The sequence below is a fragment of the Diuraphis noxia genome, unplaced genomic scaffold (genome assembly GCF_037042655.1).
Source record: "Diuraphis noxia isolate RWA-SAM2 unplaced genomic scaffold, SU_Dnox_SAM2 contig0001, whole genome shotgun sequence".
NCBI classification, from domain to species: domain Eukaryota; kingdom Metazoa; phylum Arthropoda; class Insecta; order Hemiptera; family Aphididae; genus Diuraphis; species Diuraphis noxia.
The window spans coordinates 36061731-36084011 of record NW_028301711.1 but is presented as its reverse complement, the minus strand read 5'-3'; the positions used below and the strand labels follow the sequence as shown (position 1 = coordinate 36084011).

General features: G+C 26.7%; 1 protein-coding gene across 2 annotated transcripts; it reads right to left on the bottom strand.

Annotated features, from left to right (window-relative positions):
• Positions 1-16628: 16628 nt before the first annotated feature.
• LOC149060624 (uncharacterized) lies at positions 16629-18657 on the bottom strand. Of its 2 annotated transcripts, XM_089216289.1 has the most exons (3): positions 17730-18657; positions 17455-17605; positions 16629-17379 (listed from the first exon to the last, which is right to left on the bottom strand). In XM_089216289.1, exon 3 carries the CDS (start codon positions 17153-17155, stop codon positions 16634-16636), a length of 522 nt encoding a protein of 173 aa, XP_089072415.1. In that variant the 5' UTR covers positions 17156-17379; positions 17455-17605; positions 17730-18657; the 3' UTR covers positions 16629-16633. The 2 variants fall into 2 exon arrangements, with proteins under 2 accessions (XP_089072415.1, XP_089072416.1); XM_089216290.1 differs by lacking the exon at positions 17730-18657 and having other exon boundaries at positions 17455-17707.
• Positions 18658-22281: the final 3624 nt, after the last annotated feature.

The following is a 22281-nucleotide window of genomic DNA, read 5'->3' as shown; positions in this document are numbered from 1 at the left end:
AATTTGTCACTCTGTGACGTTTTTGCAATCATCAATAATTCGTTTATAATAATATTATATTAATTTTATTGTTGATTTGCGTTTCTATAGCAATAAACAAGCGTTACGAAAAATCTGTTAGAAAATCAAAATAACTTATCAGCCAAAAAAAATATTTATGTTTAAATAAAATACTGTATCAAGTCTGAAAATAATATATTTGTTTAATATTATAAACATAATTTTATAATGTAAGTTAAAAACTCATCTAATGCTCCGAAAAGTATAAATTTCATAAAAGGTTCTGTAGTTTGAACTGATAAGAAGTTTTATACATGCAATATGGCTGACAAATTATAATATAAAAAATGGTGTAAAATATTTTTCAGGCGCATCAAAATTGCAAAACTCGGTGTGATTTTATAAGAAACAGCTAGTTGTGAATAATAAAAACCTAATGCGGATGTCCTATATACTGTAACTGTAGACAATAATACAAATCAAAATTGTTTGGATTTTTTATACATAAAAATTTGATATATCATTTATATATAATCTAATTATATCTATTTTGATTTTAAATTTTTTGAAATGTATTAAATTTTAAATTTTTTGATGTTTACAAACTGAATCGCTATTTGTATTGAATATGGATTTTATAAATTATAATGAATATTTGCATTTTTTTTTAACTTGAAGTTGTTCGATTTTTAATATTTACACCAAGGCCAGCGTTATGGGGGGGGGGGGGACAAAGCCGGGCATTTGTCCAAGGCCTCACGCATTCAAGGACCTCGCACTTAAAATTTACGTTGAAAAATTTTGTATGGAAATCGTATAAACTATAAGCTATAGGTGACTTTGGTTATTGATTGGATAAGTTTGGCCTAGGGACTAACAAAAGCGTCGGCTCTGATTTACACATTTGATTATTTGTATTAAATATTAAATGTTGCACGATTATTTCGCTTAAATCAATTAATTCACCATTTGATATAACACTGCGTACGCAACTCTAACTATGCGTCTATGCATGAACAAATCAAGCAATTCGACTAGATTAAAAAAATTATGATTTACATGCACAATTTGGAAACACTGCATTGCGTATAAAATATAATATCTAGGTACCTACTTGACCTTTAAAACATGAATGCGTATGAAAACGAGTGCCACACTACCAACGTGTATACGTGTACATATCCAATATGTAGGTAGCAGCGCTTCAAAACGTTTTTATAACGTTAAACGATTCAAAAAACGATTGAAATCGATAACGGATAACATATCGGAAAACGATAAACGATTGACACGGGTAACAGTTAACATATCAGTAAACGATAAACGATTGAAAACGGATAACGGATAACAAAACAGAAATGATAAACGATTATAAATAAAAATAATATCAAATAACTTTACAGAAAACGATTAATGATTGAAACATTTTATCAATGCCAGGAAAAAAAATTATTTATAAATTATAATTTACTGATAATTATAATATCATATTATGGTTAATTTTGTAAAACTGTGACTCGAAATACTGGGCACCTACCTAATCAATAAAAATAAATGTAAAAGGAAGTTTAAAATAGCAATAAATATTTCAATGAATAACGTTTAAAATTTTATAACGGTTAAACGCATAAATTGAAAAACGTTAAAATTCTTTTTAACGTTAAACAGTCATTCGATCATAACGTTTAATATCCATATAACGGTAAACGGTATTTTTTTTGATCTAAGCCCTGGTAGGTAGGTATACTTTTACCAACTACTTTACAATATTTTTAATTTTCAATCAAAATTGTTCATATAATTAAGCTTTTAACAATTCAAATTTTCCAACAAACATAGTAAATTCACAACTAAAAAATTAAGTTAAGTGTGTGACAATAATATTAATCATAATAACATAATTTTGAATTCTATATAGAGCCTTATTGAAATATTTTAAGTATATAATTAAATTTATTAAAATATAATCCAAATTAAAAAAATATAGTAAATTCAAATATACTATAAATAAATATATATATGTATATAAATACATAATATACACAATAAACAAAAATACAATTTTAATTTAAAACATTTGTATCATAATATAACCACTAATCCCTGCAGATAAAAATATAACAACTAGCAGGTATGTATTTACATATTACATTATCATCTATTTTCAAATGATCGTAATATTGTATAATTGTATTATTATTACTATTATTACTTATATTACATATAAAAAAAATAGTTCATTTTTTGGATGCCTTTAGTTGGAACTCCTATATATTTTTTATTTATGTCGAAATCATTAAATATTCTTTTCAACTTGCATTATTTCTGTCAATGAGGATTGTAAAATTAAGAACTAACATTTTAGTTAAAACTTTGGATCATTTAATTGTTCTGACATTAAAGTTAGTTATACGTTATTTTACAAAAATATTTTCACGGTTCTAAGCAAAGGCATACCTGACATATTACATTCATAGTTAATTTATTAATAATTTTCATAAATTATTATTTTATATTGATCGTTTAACATTTTATAAAATTATAATAATATCTAATCGCCGTTCGCTGTTTAGTTTACTAGTATAATTACATTAAGAAAATCCATATTACATTATTTTATTATAAGCATCGAATGTATTTATTAATTTTTTATTATAAGCCGTGATGGGAAAGTTCTTTTTAAAAATGAATTATTTCAAGTTCAAGTTCAACACATTAAATATGAACTAGTTCAAATTCTAGTTCATAGTTTTTAGAATGAACTAGTTCAAGTTCTAGTTCAGTAGTTCATAATTTTTAAAATGATCAAAATAATCAAATGATCTGCAGCATACTTCATGTCTTTATCCTATATTGCTATATTCCTATATAAATGTAACTAATTAGTAATTATTAATTTAAAATAATAATTAATAATTATAGAGTAGTGACTAGTGGTTAAAATAATGTTGAGTAATAAACAAAAATAAAATCATAATTAAAAATAATTTTGATTGCGTGATAAAAATAGTTTTATATTTTTCCAATCACCCTGTATTCTGTGGAACACTTTGTATACAGCATAAAATAATTTGTATAAACGTGTTTTGGGAATGTTATTTATAACACTTTATTTTATTATGTCAAGTTACAACAGAATTATAATAATATACCAATACTATAAATTATATTATTATTATACTATTCTTATTATATCGGCGATCAACGGCGTCGTAATTTCACGGAAAACATAAATATCCAAACTAAAAATAAACACAAATTAAAAACAAATCATATCTTTTGATTCTTGAGAAAGCACCTGATCGGCTACATAACATTTCAAAACGTTATTGTATAGCCTGTTCTATGAAAATTAAATTATCAATGAACGAACCCAAAACGTTCAAAATCATAATTAATAAGAACTTAGTACACGTTCAAGTTCATTTCTTGAAAATCAAACTCGTTCATGTCAAGTTCACACAATATGGAACGCGTTCTTTCCCATCACTGATTATAAGACATAGATATTATGTTCAGGTTATTAGTTGTATAAAACTGGTCATTAGTTCAAGAGTTCAACATTTCTCGCACCCAGGTCAAACAATTGAATATGTCACAAAAAAATACGGTCACGTAACTCAACTCAGTCACAAAAATACCGCGAACAGAATTATCGACCAAAATCGTTCATTTTTATGTCACGCACAATTCACATTTTACATACAAGATACAACCACGCAATCGTACAAACGCACTCAATCGTGCTACCAAAAAGAATATAGTAAAATATACCTACGTATGAAATTGTATCTATATCACATTATCATCGAACAAACGTTTATTTTTCGATGGCTAACAGTTAGTGGAACGTCACAAGTTTGGTTACAAAACAATAGGATATTCACCTAGGAATTGGAGGGAGAATGCTTAGGTTAGCTACAGGCTACACATGCCGACACCGAAAATCAATACAATATTCGAATAGGTGCGTTATAATTTTTTTTTTTAAATACCACGTTGGGAAACATTTCTTCACATTTTTCCTACTTTTTTGAGCCTAAGTTTATAACCATCAGATTTACTTTGTGACAGTTTTTTCTTGAAGAGCATTAAGAATGTTAAATCATTGGCTGTTTTTGATATTAGGTATATTACAGTTATGATAAATATGACAAACAATTTTACTTTCATATTTACCTATTATTTAATTTAAATTTGAATGAATTTAAAGATAACATTTCTAAAAATTATCTTTTACAATTTATACGGTATATTTCTCACGACGAGTTTCAATTGATATAATTTAATAATAGATATATCAAATATAAAAAAAAAGAACACATATCAAGGAATCAGATATCATACAAATTTTCACTCAAAACACATCAAATAGGATGCAGCTTCTAGAAATTAACAATACTCAATAATCCATTAAAAACATCACTTTACAAAAAGTGTAAATAAAAAATATTTATTGAGAATTTTTTTTTTGAGAGACTAAGCCGTACCCTTCCCATAAAAATATATTAAAATATTTAATTTTATATTATTTTGAAATAATAATAAATTGTTTAATAATATCTACCTATCATCTAATTAGTAGGTTATTGGTAAATATTTTGAATATTTTGTGTGCTCAGTATCACTCTCGACAAATGACTGATTATGGTAAGATACTTAAATGAGAAATAGTTGTTTTGAAATTACAGATAGATTTTCGTCTGTGATCATGTTTGTGATACTGGCAAATCATACTTCTGTCTTTATCGCAGTCTACTATACTAATTATTAGTTATTACCGTCATAGTAGTCCCCTTTCGGAACCCTTTCGCAACGTATGATAGGCGTTTATCGATTTGCATTGTGAAAGTATAACAGCGCTGCCTGCATGATATTAGTAACTACGACTTTATTATTAATCCTTTTAGTTTTAATTCTTGTTCATAATATATGAATTCTAACTTAATAACCTACATAAAAAATGTATAAGACACTTACACGGCTAAATACCTTGTATAATATTATATATGTTTAATGTTTATTATAGACTTTATTAGTGTCCCAACGTGTAATGGCATCAGAAAAAATTATTGCCAGACGTGTATAATAGCCGATTATAGTACGCTCTTTACTCTGATTATCCAGGTACGATAATAATGGTTATTTCTTCAAATATATTTTAATCAATTTGTCTTAAAGTTGTGTCTATTTTTACGTATTTTACCCAGGTGTTTGTCAGAATTTTTGGCCACTGTGCCATAACGAAACATTTTGTATCAATTAGATTTATGGAATGTTTATGAAACCGTTTTATATTGATTCTATCGTACCACCAATAAAGCAAAACGATTTAATTAGATATTCCATTGCACAATTCAAAACTTATTTAAGTATTGTTGACACAGCTTGTTAGAAGGCGATTCCCGGTCTTTTTAATATAGAACACCCTGTTAGTCGTAAATATCTAACAAATCAATCAAAGATTGAAATTTGAAGCCATTATAGATGGGTACCTGCCTAATTATAATAACGATTATAAAAGTTGAAGCGAAGTTAAAGCATAAGTCAAAGACATGCTCTCCAATGTACCTACCTACGTGTTTTAGATTCTGAACGAAGTGATGAATGTATTGATTTTACAATGATGTGTGTTTTTTTTTTTTGTGTCTGTGTACAGCATAACTAGTCGAAATAATGCTTCGATTTCAAACTTTGGGGGTGGTTTCCGATGTAAAATTGAAGATCCTTGGTGCATTATAGAGGTCAAAAGTAAACATTTTCCAACAGTTTTCAAAAAAATCGAGAAAAACAAAAAAAAAATGACAGAAAAACGGGAATTTTTACGCAAAATCATTTTTCGACCAAATCGATTTTTTTATATGGTTGTAATTCAAAAAATAATCACTTGAAATACTTGAAATTTTCACCAAATGTTTATGTTAGTGTTCTCTATATACAGTTTAATTTTCAAACATTTTCGACTTTTTTTGAGTTATTTATAGACCACTGAAATTTACACTATTTTTGAGAATTTTTTTTTGAAGTGTCGGTAAAAAAATGTTGGACGACCAAAAAAACTTGAAAATTTAATACAAGGTTCCTTATGAGTTTTTCTTATTGTAGCTAAAAAAAATTAAAAATCGTAAGTCACAATTTTTTTTAATAAGCTTTTATAGTTCAAAATTTTACGAAATCTGTCGAAAACGCGGAAATTTGCAAGTAATTTTGAAGTTGAAAAATCATAACATTTTTTGCGTTTATAACTAAGGATTAAAAATACAACACTAAGTTCTCCATAAGTTTTCCTTCAAGTAGCTATAGAGAAATTTCGAAGTATCATTATAGAAAAATTTTTAAGTGCGTTTGAATTTTAAATTTTTACGAAATAGCGTAACGATAACGATTTATCCTGAAACGATTTTAAATATTTGTTATTATTCAAAAAGTATAAGTCCTAGATACTTGAAAATTTTACCAGTTATTAGGATTGGTATTTTCTTTACATGATTAAATTTTCAAAATATTTTGACTTTTTTTGAGATATTTATAGACGACTGAAATTTTCAATTTGTCTGAAAATTTTTTTTTGAAGTGTCGATAAAATTTTTTTGGCCCTATCAAAATACTTGAAAATTTAATAAAAAGTTCCTCATAAGTTATTCTTAAAGTGATTAAAAAATTATAAGAATACATAGGCACAATTTTTTTCTATAAGCGTTTATATTTCAAATTTTTACGAAATCTGTCGAAAATGTGAAAATTTGCAAGTAATTTTGAAGCTGAAAAATTATAAAATTTTTTGTGTTTATAACTAAAGATTAAGAATACATCACTAAATTTTCCATAAGTTTTACTTCAAGTAGCTATAGAGAAAACTCGAAGCGTCATTATAGGAAAAATTTTAATTGCGTTTGAATTTTAAATTTTTACGAAATAGCGTAACGATAACGATTTATCCTGAAACGATTTTAAATATTTGTTATTATTCAAAAAGTATGAGTCCTAGATACTTGAAAATTTTACTAGTTATTAAGATTGGCATTTTCTTTACATGATTTAATTTTCAAAATATTTTCGACTTTTTTTGAGTTATTTATAGACCACTGAAATTTACACTATTTTTGAGAATTTTTTTTTGAAGTGTCGGTAAAAAAATGTTGGACGACCAAAAAAACTTGAAAATTTAATACAAGGTTCCTTATGAGTTTTTCTTATTGTAGCTAAAAAAAATTAAAAATCGTAAGTCACAATTTTTTTTAATAAGCTTTTATAGTTCAAAATTTTACGAAATCTGTCGAAAACGCGGAAATTTGCAAGTAATTTTGAAGTTGAAAAATCATAACATTTTTTGCGTTTATAACTAAGGATTAAAAATACAACACTAAGTTCTCCACAAGTTTTCCTTCAAGTAGCTATAGAGAAATTTCGAAGTATCATTATAGAAAAATTTTTAAGTGCGTTTGAATTTTAAATTTTTACGAAATAGCGTAACGATAACGATTTATCCTGAAACGATTTTAAATATTTGTTATTATTCAAAAAGTATAAGTCCTAGATACTTGAAAATTTTACCAGTTATTAGGATTGGTATTTTCTTTACATGATTAAATTTTCAAAATATTTTGACTTTTTTTGAGATATTTATAGACGACTGAAATTTTCAATTTGTCTGAAAATTTTTTTTTGAAGTGTCGATAAAATTTTTTTGGCCCTATCAAAATACTTGAAAATTTAATACAAAGTTCCTCATAAGTTATTCTTAAAGTGATTAAAAAATTATAAGAATACATAGGCACAATTTTTTTTTATAAGCGTTTATATTTCAAATTTTTACGAAATCTGTCGAAAATGTGAAAATTTGCAAGTAATTTTGAAGCTGAAAAATTATAAAATTTTTTGTGTTTATAACTAAAGATTAAGAATACATCACTAAATTTTCCATAAGTTTTACTTCAAGTAGCTATAGAGAAAACTCGAAGCGTCATTATAGGAAAAATTTTAATTGCGTTTGAATTTTAAATTTTTACGAAATAGCGTAACGATAACGATTTATCCTGAAACGATTTTAAATATTTGTTATTATTCAAAAAGTATGAGTCCTAGATACTTGAAAATTTTACTAGTTATTAAGATTGGCATTTTCTTTACATGATTTAATTTTCAAAATATTTTCGACTTTTTTTGAGTTATTTATAGACCACTGAAATTTACACTATTTTTGAGAATTTTTTTTTGAAGTGTCGGTAAAAAAATGTTGGACGACCAAAAAAACTTGAAAATTTAATACAAGGTTCCTTATGAGTTTTTCTTATTGTAGCTAAAAAAAATTAAAAATCGTAAGTCACAATTTTTTTTAATAAGCTTTTATAGTTCAAAATTTTACGAAATCTGTCGAAAACGCGGAAATTTGCAAGTAATTTTGAAGTTGAAAAATCATAACATTTTTTGCGTTTATAACTAAGGATTAAAAATACAACACTAAGTTCTCCACAAGTTTTCCTTCAAGTAGCTATAGAGAAATTTCGAAGTATCATTATAGAAAAATTTTTAAGTGCGTTTGAATTTTAAATTTTTACGAAATAGCGTAACGATAACGATTTATCCTGAAACGATTTTAAATATTTGTTATTATTCAAAAAGTATAAGTCCTAGATACTTGAAAATTTTACCAGTTATTAGGATTGGTATTTTCTTTACATGATTAAATTTTCAAAATATTTTGACTTTTTTTGAGATATTTATAGACGACTGAAATTTTCAATTTGTCTGAAAATTTTTTTTTGAAGTGTCGATAAAATTTTTTTGGCCCTATCAAAATACTTGAAAATTTAATACAAAGTTCCTCATAAGTTATTCTTAAAGTGATTAAAAAATTATAAGAATACATAGGCACAATTTTTTTTTATAAGCGTTTATATTTCAAATTTTTACGAAATCTGTCGAAAATGTGAAAATTTGCAAGTAATTTTGAAGCTGAAAAATTATAAAATTTTTTGTGTTTATAACTAAAGATTAAGAATACATCACTAAGTTTTCCATAAGTTTTACTTCAAGTAGCTATAGAGAAAACTCGAAGCGTCATTATAGGAAAAATTTTAATTGCGTTTGAATTTTAAATTTTTACGAAATAGCGTAACGATAACGATTTATCCTGAAACGATTTTAAATATTTGTTATTATTCAAAAAGTATGAGTCCTAGATACTTGAAAATTTTACTAGTTATTAAGATTGGCATTTTCTTTACATGATTTAATTTTCAAAATATTTTGACTTTTTTTGAGATATTTATAGACAACTAAAATTTTCAATATTTCTGAAAAATTTTTTGGAAGGGTCGATAAAATTTTTTTGGCCCTATCAAAATACTTGAAAATTGAATACAAAGTTCCTCATAAATTATTCTTATAGTAATCAAAAAATTATAAAAATACATAGGCACAATTTTTTTTATTAGCATTTGAAGTTCAAATTTTGACTAAATACGTAAAAATTACGGCAATGTTCAAATTATCTTAGATAGAAATTCATAAAAGTTTTTCTTTTTAAATCTAAGATTTGTGAATTTAATACAAGGCTCCTATCATATTTTTACAATAGCAGTTGAAAAATAAAAGAAATATATTGTCACAAATTTTTTTTATAAGATTTTACAGTTCAAATTTTGACTAAATACATAAAAATTACGGCAATGTTCAAATTATCTTAGATAGAAATTCATAAAAGTTTTTCTTTTTAATTCTAAGATTTGAGAATTTAATGCAAGGCTCATAATATATTTTTACAATTGCAGTTGAAAAATAAAAGAAATACATTGTCACAAATTTTTTTTATAAGATTTTACAGTTCAAATTTTGACCAAATACATTAAAATTACGGCAATGTTCAAATTATGTTAGATAAAAATTCATAAAAGTTTTTCTTTTTAATTCTAAGATTTGAGAATTTAATACAAGGTTCCTTATGAGTTGTTCTTATTATAGCTAAAAAAAAATTAAAAATCGTAATTCACAATTTTTTTAATAAGCGTTTATATTTCAAAATTTTACGAAATCTGTCGAAGACGCGAAAATTTGAAAGTATTTTTGAAGTTGAAAAATCATAAAATTTTTTGCGTTTATAACTAAGGATTAAAAATGCAACACTAAGTTTTGCATAAGTTTTCCTTCAAGTAGCTATAGAGAAAACTCGAAGCATCATTATAGGAAAAATTTTAAGTGTGTTTGAATTTTAAATTTTTACGAAATAGCGTAACGATAGCGATTTATCCTGAATCGAGTCAAACGAATTTAAATATTAATTCAATTAAAGTTCCTCATAAGTTATTCTTATAGTAATTAAAAAATTATAAGAATACATAGGCATAATTTTTTTTTATTAGCATTTGAATTTCAAATATTGACAAAAATTCGTCAAAACCATGAATATTTGCAAATTATTTTGTAGTTCAAAATTCATAAAATTGTTTGTATTTATATCTAAGCTTAAAAAAAAATTCAGCACTTGTCTTAGTTTTACATAAGTTTTGCTTCAAATAGTTATAGAGAAAATATGAAGCGTCATTATAGGGAAAATATTTTTAGCGTTTGAGTTTTAAATTTTTATGAAATTATCGTTATCGTTGTTAGTTTACTCGTTTATCCTCAAACGAGTCAAACGAATTTAAATATTAATTGTTATACTTCAAAAAGTATAAGTTGTAGATACTTGAAAATTTCACCAGATATTTAGATTGGAAATTGAAAATTTGAACAATGATTGTACCACAGATTATAATATATATATAAATATATTTATTTATATATATTAGACGAGATGATTATATCACCCATGAATGTTTTTCAACAGGTGGACTTCGGGGGGATACCTATATTGTTTCTTTTAGCAATTCTAGCGCTGTTTTAGTGGATACTTATGGAACTATAGATCATATTATTATTAGTTCCAAACATTAAATCGTGTCTACAGTCTACAATCATGCTTTGGTATACCAGCTGGTATATGTATATCTATGATAATATAAGGTATTATGAATTATGATAACTACATGCAATGTTTTTGGAAAAATTGATTAACCCATGACAAAATATAAAGGTATGTCAGCAACAATACGTGTTTGAATCTTGCGTGCGTATTTCCACTTTTCCTATGTGTTAGGTTCTCCGATCTTAATGCTTTGGTATATGCAACCAATGAGAGGCGGAGAACGTAACACACTGTAAAAACTAAAAAGTGAGAAATATGCGCATAAGAATGTTGCTGACATACCTATTTATTTTGACATGGAATTAATCATTCCTTATGCAAAATGCGTCCTAATTGAAAAATAAAATATTTGTTTAAATTAGAATATATGACAATATTTAAATATAATATATCCTAGACTGACAAATCATCTTCATTCAGAATCGTTTTTCGTATACAATGATATACCTATCATTGCATTCAAATTTACCCTACCCTAGTCAGAGGTCCACCCCACCCCCCTAATGTACAGCAGAGCGACATCAATTTACCCGCTTTTTTCAATTCCTATTAATTTACATATATTAAATAAAGTGTGTTATTAGTTTATTACACATCCTCGACGAAACATAAGTCTATTTTTGGCGTGGCGATACGGAAAAGTTTCTGGCTGGTTTTGATTATATAATACTAGCGAAGCTCTACGTGTTAATGGGTACGCAATAAATACGATAATAAATAACGTTATAAATATGAAAGTCGACTATAATTTTGATTGTTGATTCTTACATTATATTATAGGAACTATAAGTATTTTAGTGATCCTTCCCTAATAGAATCAATTAATTGAAAAATAAAAAAAATAAAATGTTCTAGTTTCTGATTTATTTCTTTGTATTCACCTAACTGGATGCCAAATCTGGAACTGGGTTAGAGTTTTAATCTATAGGTTAGTCAGTACTAAAAAAGACGATGTTTGGACGTTAATTTCTAAATAACTGTTTGAGTTATGTTTATGAAATTTGGAGCACGTATGACATATCTATCTCGCAATTTTCAATAAATGAGCCAAATTTGACATGTTTGTGTGAAATAGTTTTTGAATTATGAAGGGGTCAAAAGTGGCTCCAAATGGTTCGTGTTGTATTACACATTTTAACTACTGCTCGCCTGTTTAGTTAGCTTGAACTTAGCTTTACACGTTATCACGTGTCTAATTTAGTTTGTTTAATTTAATTTAAGTATTTATCAACACATAATGTAATAACTTAGGTACCTATAAGGATTGAGGTAGGTAAAGTGATATGATAATGTAAAAATAACCTAATAATTATATTGTTAACGTACAAGCAAGTGACAAGACGTGTAAACTCTCGACCCTACAGATTGTATTTTGTTAGTAAAGTTACATATAATATAATTATCTATGGCGCAATTAGGTAAATTTTTCTGGGGAGAGTTTGGCAAAATTATATCAGCAGCAAGACTTGCATCTGAGTTCACGTACCATTTTTCTGAGTCATCAATTTATTCAATTTTTCTTTGTACTGATGATGTACATTTCTTCTTGTTCCTTTTTGAATATCCTGCAATATCCTTTTTCCAGTGCCTAGTTTTATTTTTACAGTGAATGCAATTTTCTTGCTTTGTATTTTCATTTTTGTTCACATACTTTTGGATTTTATTATTTTCGCCTCTTTTGCTAATAAAGCACTACTTTCAGCACTGTCATCACAGATATCAGTAAATTACATCAAAATTATTGTTGTAATAAACACTGACTCTTAGATTGGTTCTCCCAATTGTTTTAGCTGTTCACTTCGATTTCCTGATTTTGAGATATGACCTACGCTATACTCGTATTATGCTTTGAATCGATTGTAAAATGATAGAACTTTTGATGTACTATTGTGTTGTTCCGACATCTATTCATATAAATGATGTAATTTGTTCCATGAAGCATTTGTTGTCCCAGTGCTTATAATTTATTATAGACTATAGAGGTCGTTCATCTATTGATGTAATAATACATTTGTTAGCCTTATTATCTTCCCTTTTCCATATTGAATGTTCAAATATTTGTCTTTTTTCTCACTTCATCTTTAATTTCATTACTGAATTTTGCAAAAATAGGTTTCTTTGATTTTCCTATTACTACATAAGATACAATTTACGTCCTCTCGATTGCCTAAATTTGAAATTTCCATATATCCCAATTCAATGCATTTTGATTTAATATTGTCCGTTTACCACATTTAGAAATTATTTTATTTAACTTAAATGTTCCCACACTCAGAGTTGTATGTACGGAATAATATCAACGATATAAAGTGATGTAGATTCGTAGTTTGATTTTATTGTACAAACAACTAGTACAAGTATCAAAAACACTAATATAATATAATGATGAGCAAGGAATGACTAGAGAATGAATCTTCTTTGGTGCGCCTGCTCATTTACTCTAACGAGTGCTTATTAGAGAGATTCTTTTGTGCAGAGCGTTCCTATCTCCTCCACATTCTATGTATCACAATATATGGACATCTCCATGGTCATAGGCCTTTTTATTCTAGGGGATAAGGTATATCGATTACGCCATTACAGATAGGTAATCTAAGAACAATCTATCAATTCTGTCACCGAACCAAGGAAAAATAATCTTCCCAAACAATAGTTTATATTCAATTATTTTTAACAATAGTAACTATAGTTTAATTTTACATACATAGTTATATTATAATATACATATGTCATATGTATATATTATATTATATGAAATACCTATACAAAAACATGTGATTCAAATGTAATTTGTATTATTGTGTTTTGTGTATTTATTATATTTATTATTAATATTAAGACCTATTATATTTTTATTTTAATATTTGAATGACCATTAACTGTTTTATTATTTTGTGATATGTATATAGTAGCTTAAAAATAATTTATTATTTCTAAAAAAATTAATTTTTAATTAAGTAAAATGTAAATACATATTTTTTAATGAAGTTAAGAAAGAAACAAATTGACAAGCGTAGGTTGATGGTCCGTATATCATTTGCGCATCAACGCTAATTATTGTTTGCGCATTGCCCGTTTTACCTGCACCAAATTATCATACATCAAAATGCTGAACAATAGAATTGTATAAAAAATTATTTTTTAATTGCAAATGTAATGATTTTTACTAATCATATTAACTCTTGTTAATTGTTGTTAAATTAATTCTTAATTTGACTTACTTCGTGTTTTTCTATCTCCGAATCCGTTAATTTGAGATGCGTATGTTCTCCACGTATTTCTGACACCGTTCTTCGATGTTCATCAATTTTTATTGAGGCATAACAGTTTTTTTTTGGACACGTAAATATAATTTAACAACTTTTTAATGTTTTTCGTTCCGTATAAAAATAATTTTGGACAATGATGCCAGATTTTCCACGATTTGAATTTATAAATTTTAATTGGCTCATTTTTTAATATAATAAAAGCAGTCAAAACTTGAAAGTCAAAATTTGGTAATACGTCTACGTCGTACGTCTCGACACTGTGTCAGTATCTCGTTTGATGTACCTACTTTGCAATAAAAATCGATTAGTCAACCGTACATCTTAGTTATGTTATTGCTAACTATAATGATAATCTTGACACAATGACACAATATTATCACAATACCTATTCTTTTTCTTTATCATAATATTATTATATATTTTAAAATAGAAATATCTGTACAATATTTGAAAGTTGATGTATGAATTTTATGATCAAAGTTGGAAAACAACTAACCCTTTTGGGTATACACCTATTTTTTAAATTATATTGTTGAATAATATTGATGCGAAAATGATGTAAGACCTTTTAAACGGCCGATGCGCAAATGATATATAACCCAAAAATCAAACGATGCGCAACTGTCTTACAAAAAAGGTAAAAATTAACAATAGCGATGCGCAAATGACAACCGGCGAGGTTGATGTATAAATTGGTAGATGATGAAATTGATAAATTACTTTAGACTACCTGTACTAGCGGAGTCGATACTAAATTGACGGAATCGAAAGGTTCCACAGTGGTGTCGTGCGAACGTGCGAAGGCTCGAGTAGGTGAAGTTTAACCCCAAAAAAGGTCACAGTCATAAAGGTAAGTTTCACGTGAAACCTGCAATGTGATATTTGTTATATTGGTTTGAGAAAGTCGAAGGACAAAAGTAAAAAAAGAAACATTATATAGCAGGGCTGAATCGTCTTGTTGTCTTGACATTTTTACTGCCTAATATAAAAATAAGCAGTGTCACATTTAGCCTTATTTTCCTGTGTAAAAAAAATGGAATGATTAACCTGGGCCTGCCAACAAGGAATAATGGTAAATAGATCCTTATGAACTTTTTAAATTATAAGTTAAAAAACGATTCTATTGATTTTACATAATGTGTGTGTGTTTTTTTAAACATTGATTAATAATTTCTTGAACCCACTTCTCAAAGTGAAATCGAGTGAATGCCATTCAAGTTCTGCAATTGCTTATAATTCATCATATCTATAGGCTTTTTTGCCTAATATTCAGGTACTGAATAGAACCTAACTTAACCTACATTAAACTAAATTAATATATTAATATGAAAAATATTTAAATAAATTCAATTACACTATATTATAATCTAATTAAATAAATGTTATAAGCTAAATTACGCAAATCAATATTTTTTTTCAATACACATATTATAACTGTTAATAAATTATTTTAATAATAACAATAATGATCCAATTTATTAGATGCTAAAATATGTCATTTGTAAGTATAATTTAAAAATTATTTGTAAGATTAAGTGAATATTTATTTTATACTTCAAAATGATCAAAAGGGCGAAGGCCAAAATCTAATTAGTAAGCTGATATCAGCTAAAATCAGTAATTCGCAACCTAAATAAGGAATTAGAAATAGAAAATAAATATATTTAAAAAAAACACATTTAAGTGTTTTATAATTGCATTATCGAAGAAAAAAGGGATTAAATATAGTATATAGTACAAGGTGCGGCAGAGCCGACTGACGAGTTTTGAAGGGTTATAAAAAACGAACAGTAAAACTTAGAGAAAAAAACTTTTTTTTATTAAAATAAGTATTGAATCCCATTTTTTAAAATTATTGTTTAAAAATTATATCTCGAAGATGGCGGCCGTCAGCATCAATACACTGTTGTAGACGATCTCTAAAGCTCTCATATGATTTTCGGCACGTTTCGACTGGTATGGCTTCGATTTCCTCGGTGATTTTCTGTTTAAGGTCTTCTATGGTATGTGGGCGATGTCTGAAAACCTTATCCTTAAGGTAGCCCCAGAGGAAAAAATCACACATGCTTAAATCTGGAGACCGTGCTGGCCAGCCTATGTCTCCTCTTAGAGAGACTAACCGCCCAGGGAACATTTGTTGCAAGACACCAAGTGAAATTCGAGCTGTGTGTGCTGTAGCCCCGTCTTGTTGAAACCATACATTCTCTAAATCATGGTCTTCAGCCATTTCCTCCAACCTATGCTGCAGATAAGTTTCCAACATCACAACATAACAAGCGGAAGTTACAGTGACGGTTCTGTTCTCGTCTTCAAAAAAGTACGGGCCGATCACCCCAAATTGGGACACACCACACCACACTGTCACTTTAGGAGAGTGTAGTGGTCTTTCGTGGAGCTGTCATGGGTTATTTGCAATCCAGTATCGAAAATTTTGTTTCTTTACAGTTCCAGAAAGATGAAAGTGGGCCTCATCGCTACAGAAAAAAGTTGATGTCGGAGGGATTCGCAAAAGAATTTGCTGACAGAGATTTTTTCGGTTGTCGTAGTCAGTAGCATGTAACTCTTGGACAAGCATTAATTTATAGGGATGGAATGATAAATCTTCGTGAAGAATTCTCCTCAAAGAACGGTCTGAGATTCCCAAAGCTACCGCGTGTTTTCGGGCAGAGCGTCTTGGTGACTGCTCAATTGACTCTCTAACCAACTGTATATTTTCGGGGGTTCTTACCGTTCTGGGTGCTCCGTGTCTAAGTCCACTTAGGGTATTTCCAGTTTCTTCCAATTGCCGTATCCAAAATGTTTGACATTCTTGAATGTGTCTCCAGACAGATTGAGCAAAGTGAAAATGACAACCACGAATTTTGATATTACGGATTTCTTTTTTGAAAGCAGTCATTGCACCAATTTCAAAATCTAACATGACCGTTTTTGGTTTTAAGTAGCAGTTTAATGTTTTTAGACTTTGCAACAAACGAATATATGTTTTCTATTTTTTATTTGGTAAGAGTGCATAAACCGAAGGTAAGACGTTTGAACATTGTATTCCATGAATAGTATACAATTGTTTGAAAATAGATGCGGCACATAAAAGTGTGCCATCTGCATACCAATGATCGCATTCGGACATTTATTGCAAATTTTCTTCTGTGGAAAATAATAAAAATCTATCGCAGTTATCCGGGTCATGATCGAAAGAATCAAATAGTAAAAATGACTTACCATCTGATGTTTTTTTATATTCTTCTGGTATAACAAGATCATATAATGATTGCGGTATACCTGGTGCTGCATTTTCACGTTCTCTTACACACAGAATAGTCCTTTTCATTAACGGTATGCCAGGCATTAGACCGGAAACTGCTGTATTTGACTAAAAATATTAAAAATTATATTAGGTTGTATAATATAATATTATATTTGAAAAATTAAATTATTGTTTAAACAAATTGTATATATTATCTCTGAAGCAACAGTTGCTACAACAGATTGAGTACCTAGTTCAGTTTTCTTAGCAAGCTCCATATTTCACACGACCAATTGACGTAGACTCGATATGTGAATGCACTTAATAATCATTTATACTCGAACATACCCATTCATACCTATCTCTATTCTCATGATCTTGATATTCCGTAAATTTCAAAACATTTATTGTTAGTCTCTTATTTTTGTTTTGCAGGTTACCTACCTATACTTAAATGTATTTAATTACTTATATATTTACCCTTATAATCGTGTACAGATAATAAAAAAGTTCACAAAGTAGTCAACATACCTCCCTGCAGCGTACGCGCCTCGGCCATACCAATAACTGAATGTATTTACTGCTAAGTAAAATTAACGACTATGTGCATCAATGCATAATAAAGAATTATTTAACACCATAAACTAATTACAAATGTGTAGGGTGCCGGATAACTTTGTTTTTGATAATGTTAAAGACGTAATCCGTGTTGCAATAAATAACATTAAAATATAAAAACCATTAATTTTTTAATGTTGAATTAAATATTAATACATTTGTTTCAAAATTGTTTTTTTTTATCGAGTTATAAATTAATGCTTTAGGTTTATTGTACATTATACAAATTCTAAAATTCACCACATTATAAGGCGTTCTAGGTAAGGGGCAGGGCGGCTGCATCCGAATTGCATGCCAAAAAAAAAAAATGTCCGAATTGCATGCGATTTCTTAAAGGGGTCTGTCCGAATTGCATGCCACCTCATAAAGGGGTCTGTCCGAATTGCATGCCGTGTATCAGCAATAGTTTATTATACACTTATTCTATTAGGTATAACTTAAACTTTTTTTTGAACTTTTCTAATTTAAAAAAAACCGCATCTATAGAAACGCTCTGTGATATGGTTGTTACAACTGGTTAATTACAAATAATGTATATTATTTTTATTATTTATTTAAAAAACAAGACTAAATAATGTATTATTATTTTTATAATGTATATTATTTTTATTATTTATTTAAAAAACAAGACTAAATAATGTATTATTATTTTAATTATTTATTTAAAAAACTGGACCAAATAATGTATTATTATTTTTATTTCAATTACCAAATTTTATATCATCATTGTAATTATTTATTTAAAATATACCATGCACAAATGTAAAATACATTCACTTTATTATACTAAACTAAATATAATAAAAGCCCATTCTTTCAGTGGAAAAATAAGTTAAATTAGAAAAGTTTTAAAAAAAGTTTAAGTTATACCTAATATAATAAGTGTATAATAAATAATAATCCATTAACCTGATAATCTGATGGCATGCAATTCGGACAAACCCCTTGATGAGGTGGCATGCAATTCGGACAGAACCTTTCAAGAGATGGCATGCAATTTGGACATCCCAATTTATGTTTTTTTTTTTTTGGCATGCAATTCGGATGCACGCGGCAGGGCATAACCTATTCCCTAATCCCCTTCCAAAAATTGTGATTATGTCTAATTATAATCATCTGTAGTATTAGCTGAATGAAGAATTTTATGGTTGTAACAGTCTTATGAAAAATATTTTAGGAAAATAATGTTTAATGATTTTTACAAAGATACAAATAACTTGCTAAACTTATTTCATAAATTAAACATTTGAACTTAATTTTATGTTTTTAATAAAACAAAAAAAAATCAATGATAAAAAAGTTATAAAAATTATGCATTAAGCAATTAAGTTATAATCCATGCACTAGCAATATAAACAAAAACTTAAACATAAAGATAAAAAAAATAAAAGATATATCAATTATTTACTTAGCCATTGTCTGTTAAATTTAAATTTCAACTCATTAAAAAAAACCAAACACTCTGAATATCAACATGAACAAGTAGGTACTAAGATATTTGCATGAGCAAATAATTTAATAAGTATAAAAAGGAAATAATTAATAGTTTACTCCTAAACATTATTTTATTCTTCTTAAAAATTAAATGCACGATGGATCAAATACTTAATAATTATTAATAATATTTTTTATAATAGGCTTAATATATTTTTTAGAATCTCTAATAGAATAAAACATTTATTGCATTTAAGGAAATATATTATATAAATGAACATTCATTATTTATAAGGCAAAATTATACAAATTAAGATAATTACATTTATATACCCTTATTAAATTAGTTAATTAGGTTATTTAAGTTTAATCATGTAAATAAATGATAATGATAAATAATATAATAATAATAATAATTATTATAATATAAGTAAAACAGAAACATGTTCAGCGTGCAATTTATTTCAATGAGTTTTTACAAACAAGTTTTTATATTATACTTAACATACTGTTAGCAGTGGTGTCCAAATATATATTTACCTATGACAATATTGTCATAGGTGATTTTAGTAGGTATAAGGGTTACCTTTGTCATTTTAAAATATATATTATGATAATTGTATTAGATATTATAGTTAATTGTGAACTAAAAGTCAATAATATTACATAAAAAATATACTTGGTGTATAGGAAGGTAATTATAAGAAATTGGTGGGTGTCAAAATTTTATGTGGAGGTGTCTAATGCCATAAGTAAAATTTTGTACTTTGGCTCCACAGTCTGTTAGCAATGATTATAGTTATAACAATGTATAAATATACATTTACATCCATGTTAAAAATATCTTTTTCACTAAATTCAATACCTATTATATTTATTTATTTTAAATACATTCTTTATTTTTTGACAAGTAGAACAATTATTACTGAAATTGACACTTATGAGTTTATAAAAATATAAATGTATTATTACTTTTTTACTTACATGAAATTTCTGTAAATTTAGTATACCATATGTATTTATATAGTATTTCAGTGATTGAATAAAATGGTTTCTTTTAGGCTATCAGTAGTAATGATTTTATCGTAGATCTGAACAACTTTGAATATTTCTCGAAGGTACCTACTACTCCTCACACCAATTCTGTATGCATTAACTAGTATCATTAAATAGTACAAAAAAACCATACATGTCATGTTGTTGGGTGGTAAAATATTATTTAATTTTTAAATCTAACAAACTTCTTAATTTTTTAGTTGTTAAATCAACATGAAATTTCCATTTAAAAAAATATATCAATCGTGACAACCAGATACTTCACTAATTCTTAACCTCTTATAAATAATATAAATATGCAGTTACAATTAAAAGTACCTATGGAATGTATTTCTTGATCATCGCGCATTTTGAACGGTTCTAATCAAAACTTCTTATTTTTTATATAAAAAAAAAATAGGTTTTATAAAAATTAATTTTGAGAAAATTTTCAATGAACCAGTTTTTTTATAGATAACAAAATCTGTGTAGCTTTACGCATTAAATTAAATTAAATCATGAATTAAGATCAAAAAGAGTTTGTATAGCTATCAATGTACCTATCTTTAGTATGTCTCAGACATACAGGTCAGCTTAAAAATTGTTTTTGATTAAAAAAATATGTTTTTTATATTTGTTAACTTAATTTTGTTTAAAATTTTTAATGAGATTTAAAATATCATGTAAAAAATTCAACATGTGAATTTAAAACAATAAAAGATTGTGTTAAGATATAAAAACATTGTGTTTTTTTTTCAAATAAGGTATTATCAAATATTTCTTCTGACACTACCTCTTAACTATTAAAACTTAAAACCTTCACTCTATCGCCAAACATTTTTTGACAAATACCTACTCAAAATAATGATCATGGAAAATTATTTAGTAAGTAAAAGATGACAAAAAATAATTTAATCAGTTTGTATCTGAAACATATCAAAAATAGTATAAAATAATATGTTGGGTTTTGAATTTGTTAGAATCTTGTCCAGATAAATGGGAAATATGTCCAAGCCGTTATTCAAAATAAATAATTAAATCGTCTTGATAAAATTATATTTTAAAATATTTATTTACACTTTAGGACTTTAGGAAATTACATTATTCTTTCCGATTACAAAACATCACATTTATTTTTAGATATATATAAATATAATACTACAAATCATTATTTATTAATCACTGAATAGTTGTATATATTATTATAAACTATGATGCTTTATTGATGTTAAAGATAATAAATATAATTAAACATATTTTTCATTCCTGAATTATTATTAGATTGATAAAGTTCATATTTTTAATGTTCTTAGTAATAAATAGATAAACATGTTTTGAGTAAATAACGTATCGGCGTCAAAATTCACCGAATTCCAATTATAGCAGGATACCATGATCGCATCTTACTAAATAAAAATCGATCATAAATCAAAATGATTAATAATAATATTAACTAAATATGAAATACTGATAAATATGAAATAAAATTTGCAACTACATTCCACAAATTAGTTACGTATGTAATATATTGTATTTTCATAATGTATATTATTCCGTAAACAGTTATGTTTATCATAGGTTCTAGGTATACTTAATAATTAGGCATTTATACCAACAATGTATTTCAGTATACTAATCTGCACTTCAGTACTTAAATCAAAAATCAGCAATTCAAATTGTAACGAATGTATAAAAAAAATTTCAAATCTAAACAA

Coding starts and splice junctions, on each gene's coding strand:
- LOC149060624 (XM_089216289.1), bottom strand. CDS start 17,155: ATGTTAGATTTTGAAATTGGTGCAATGACTGCTTTCAAAAAAGAAATC.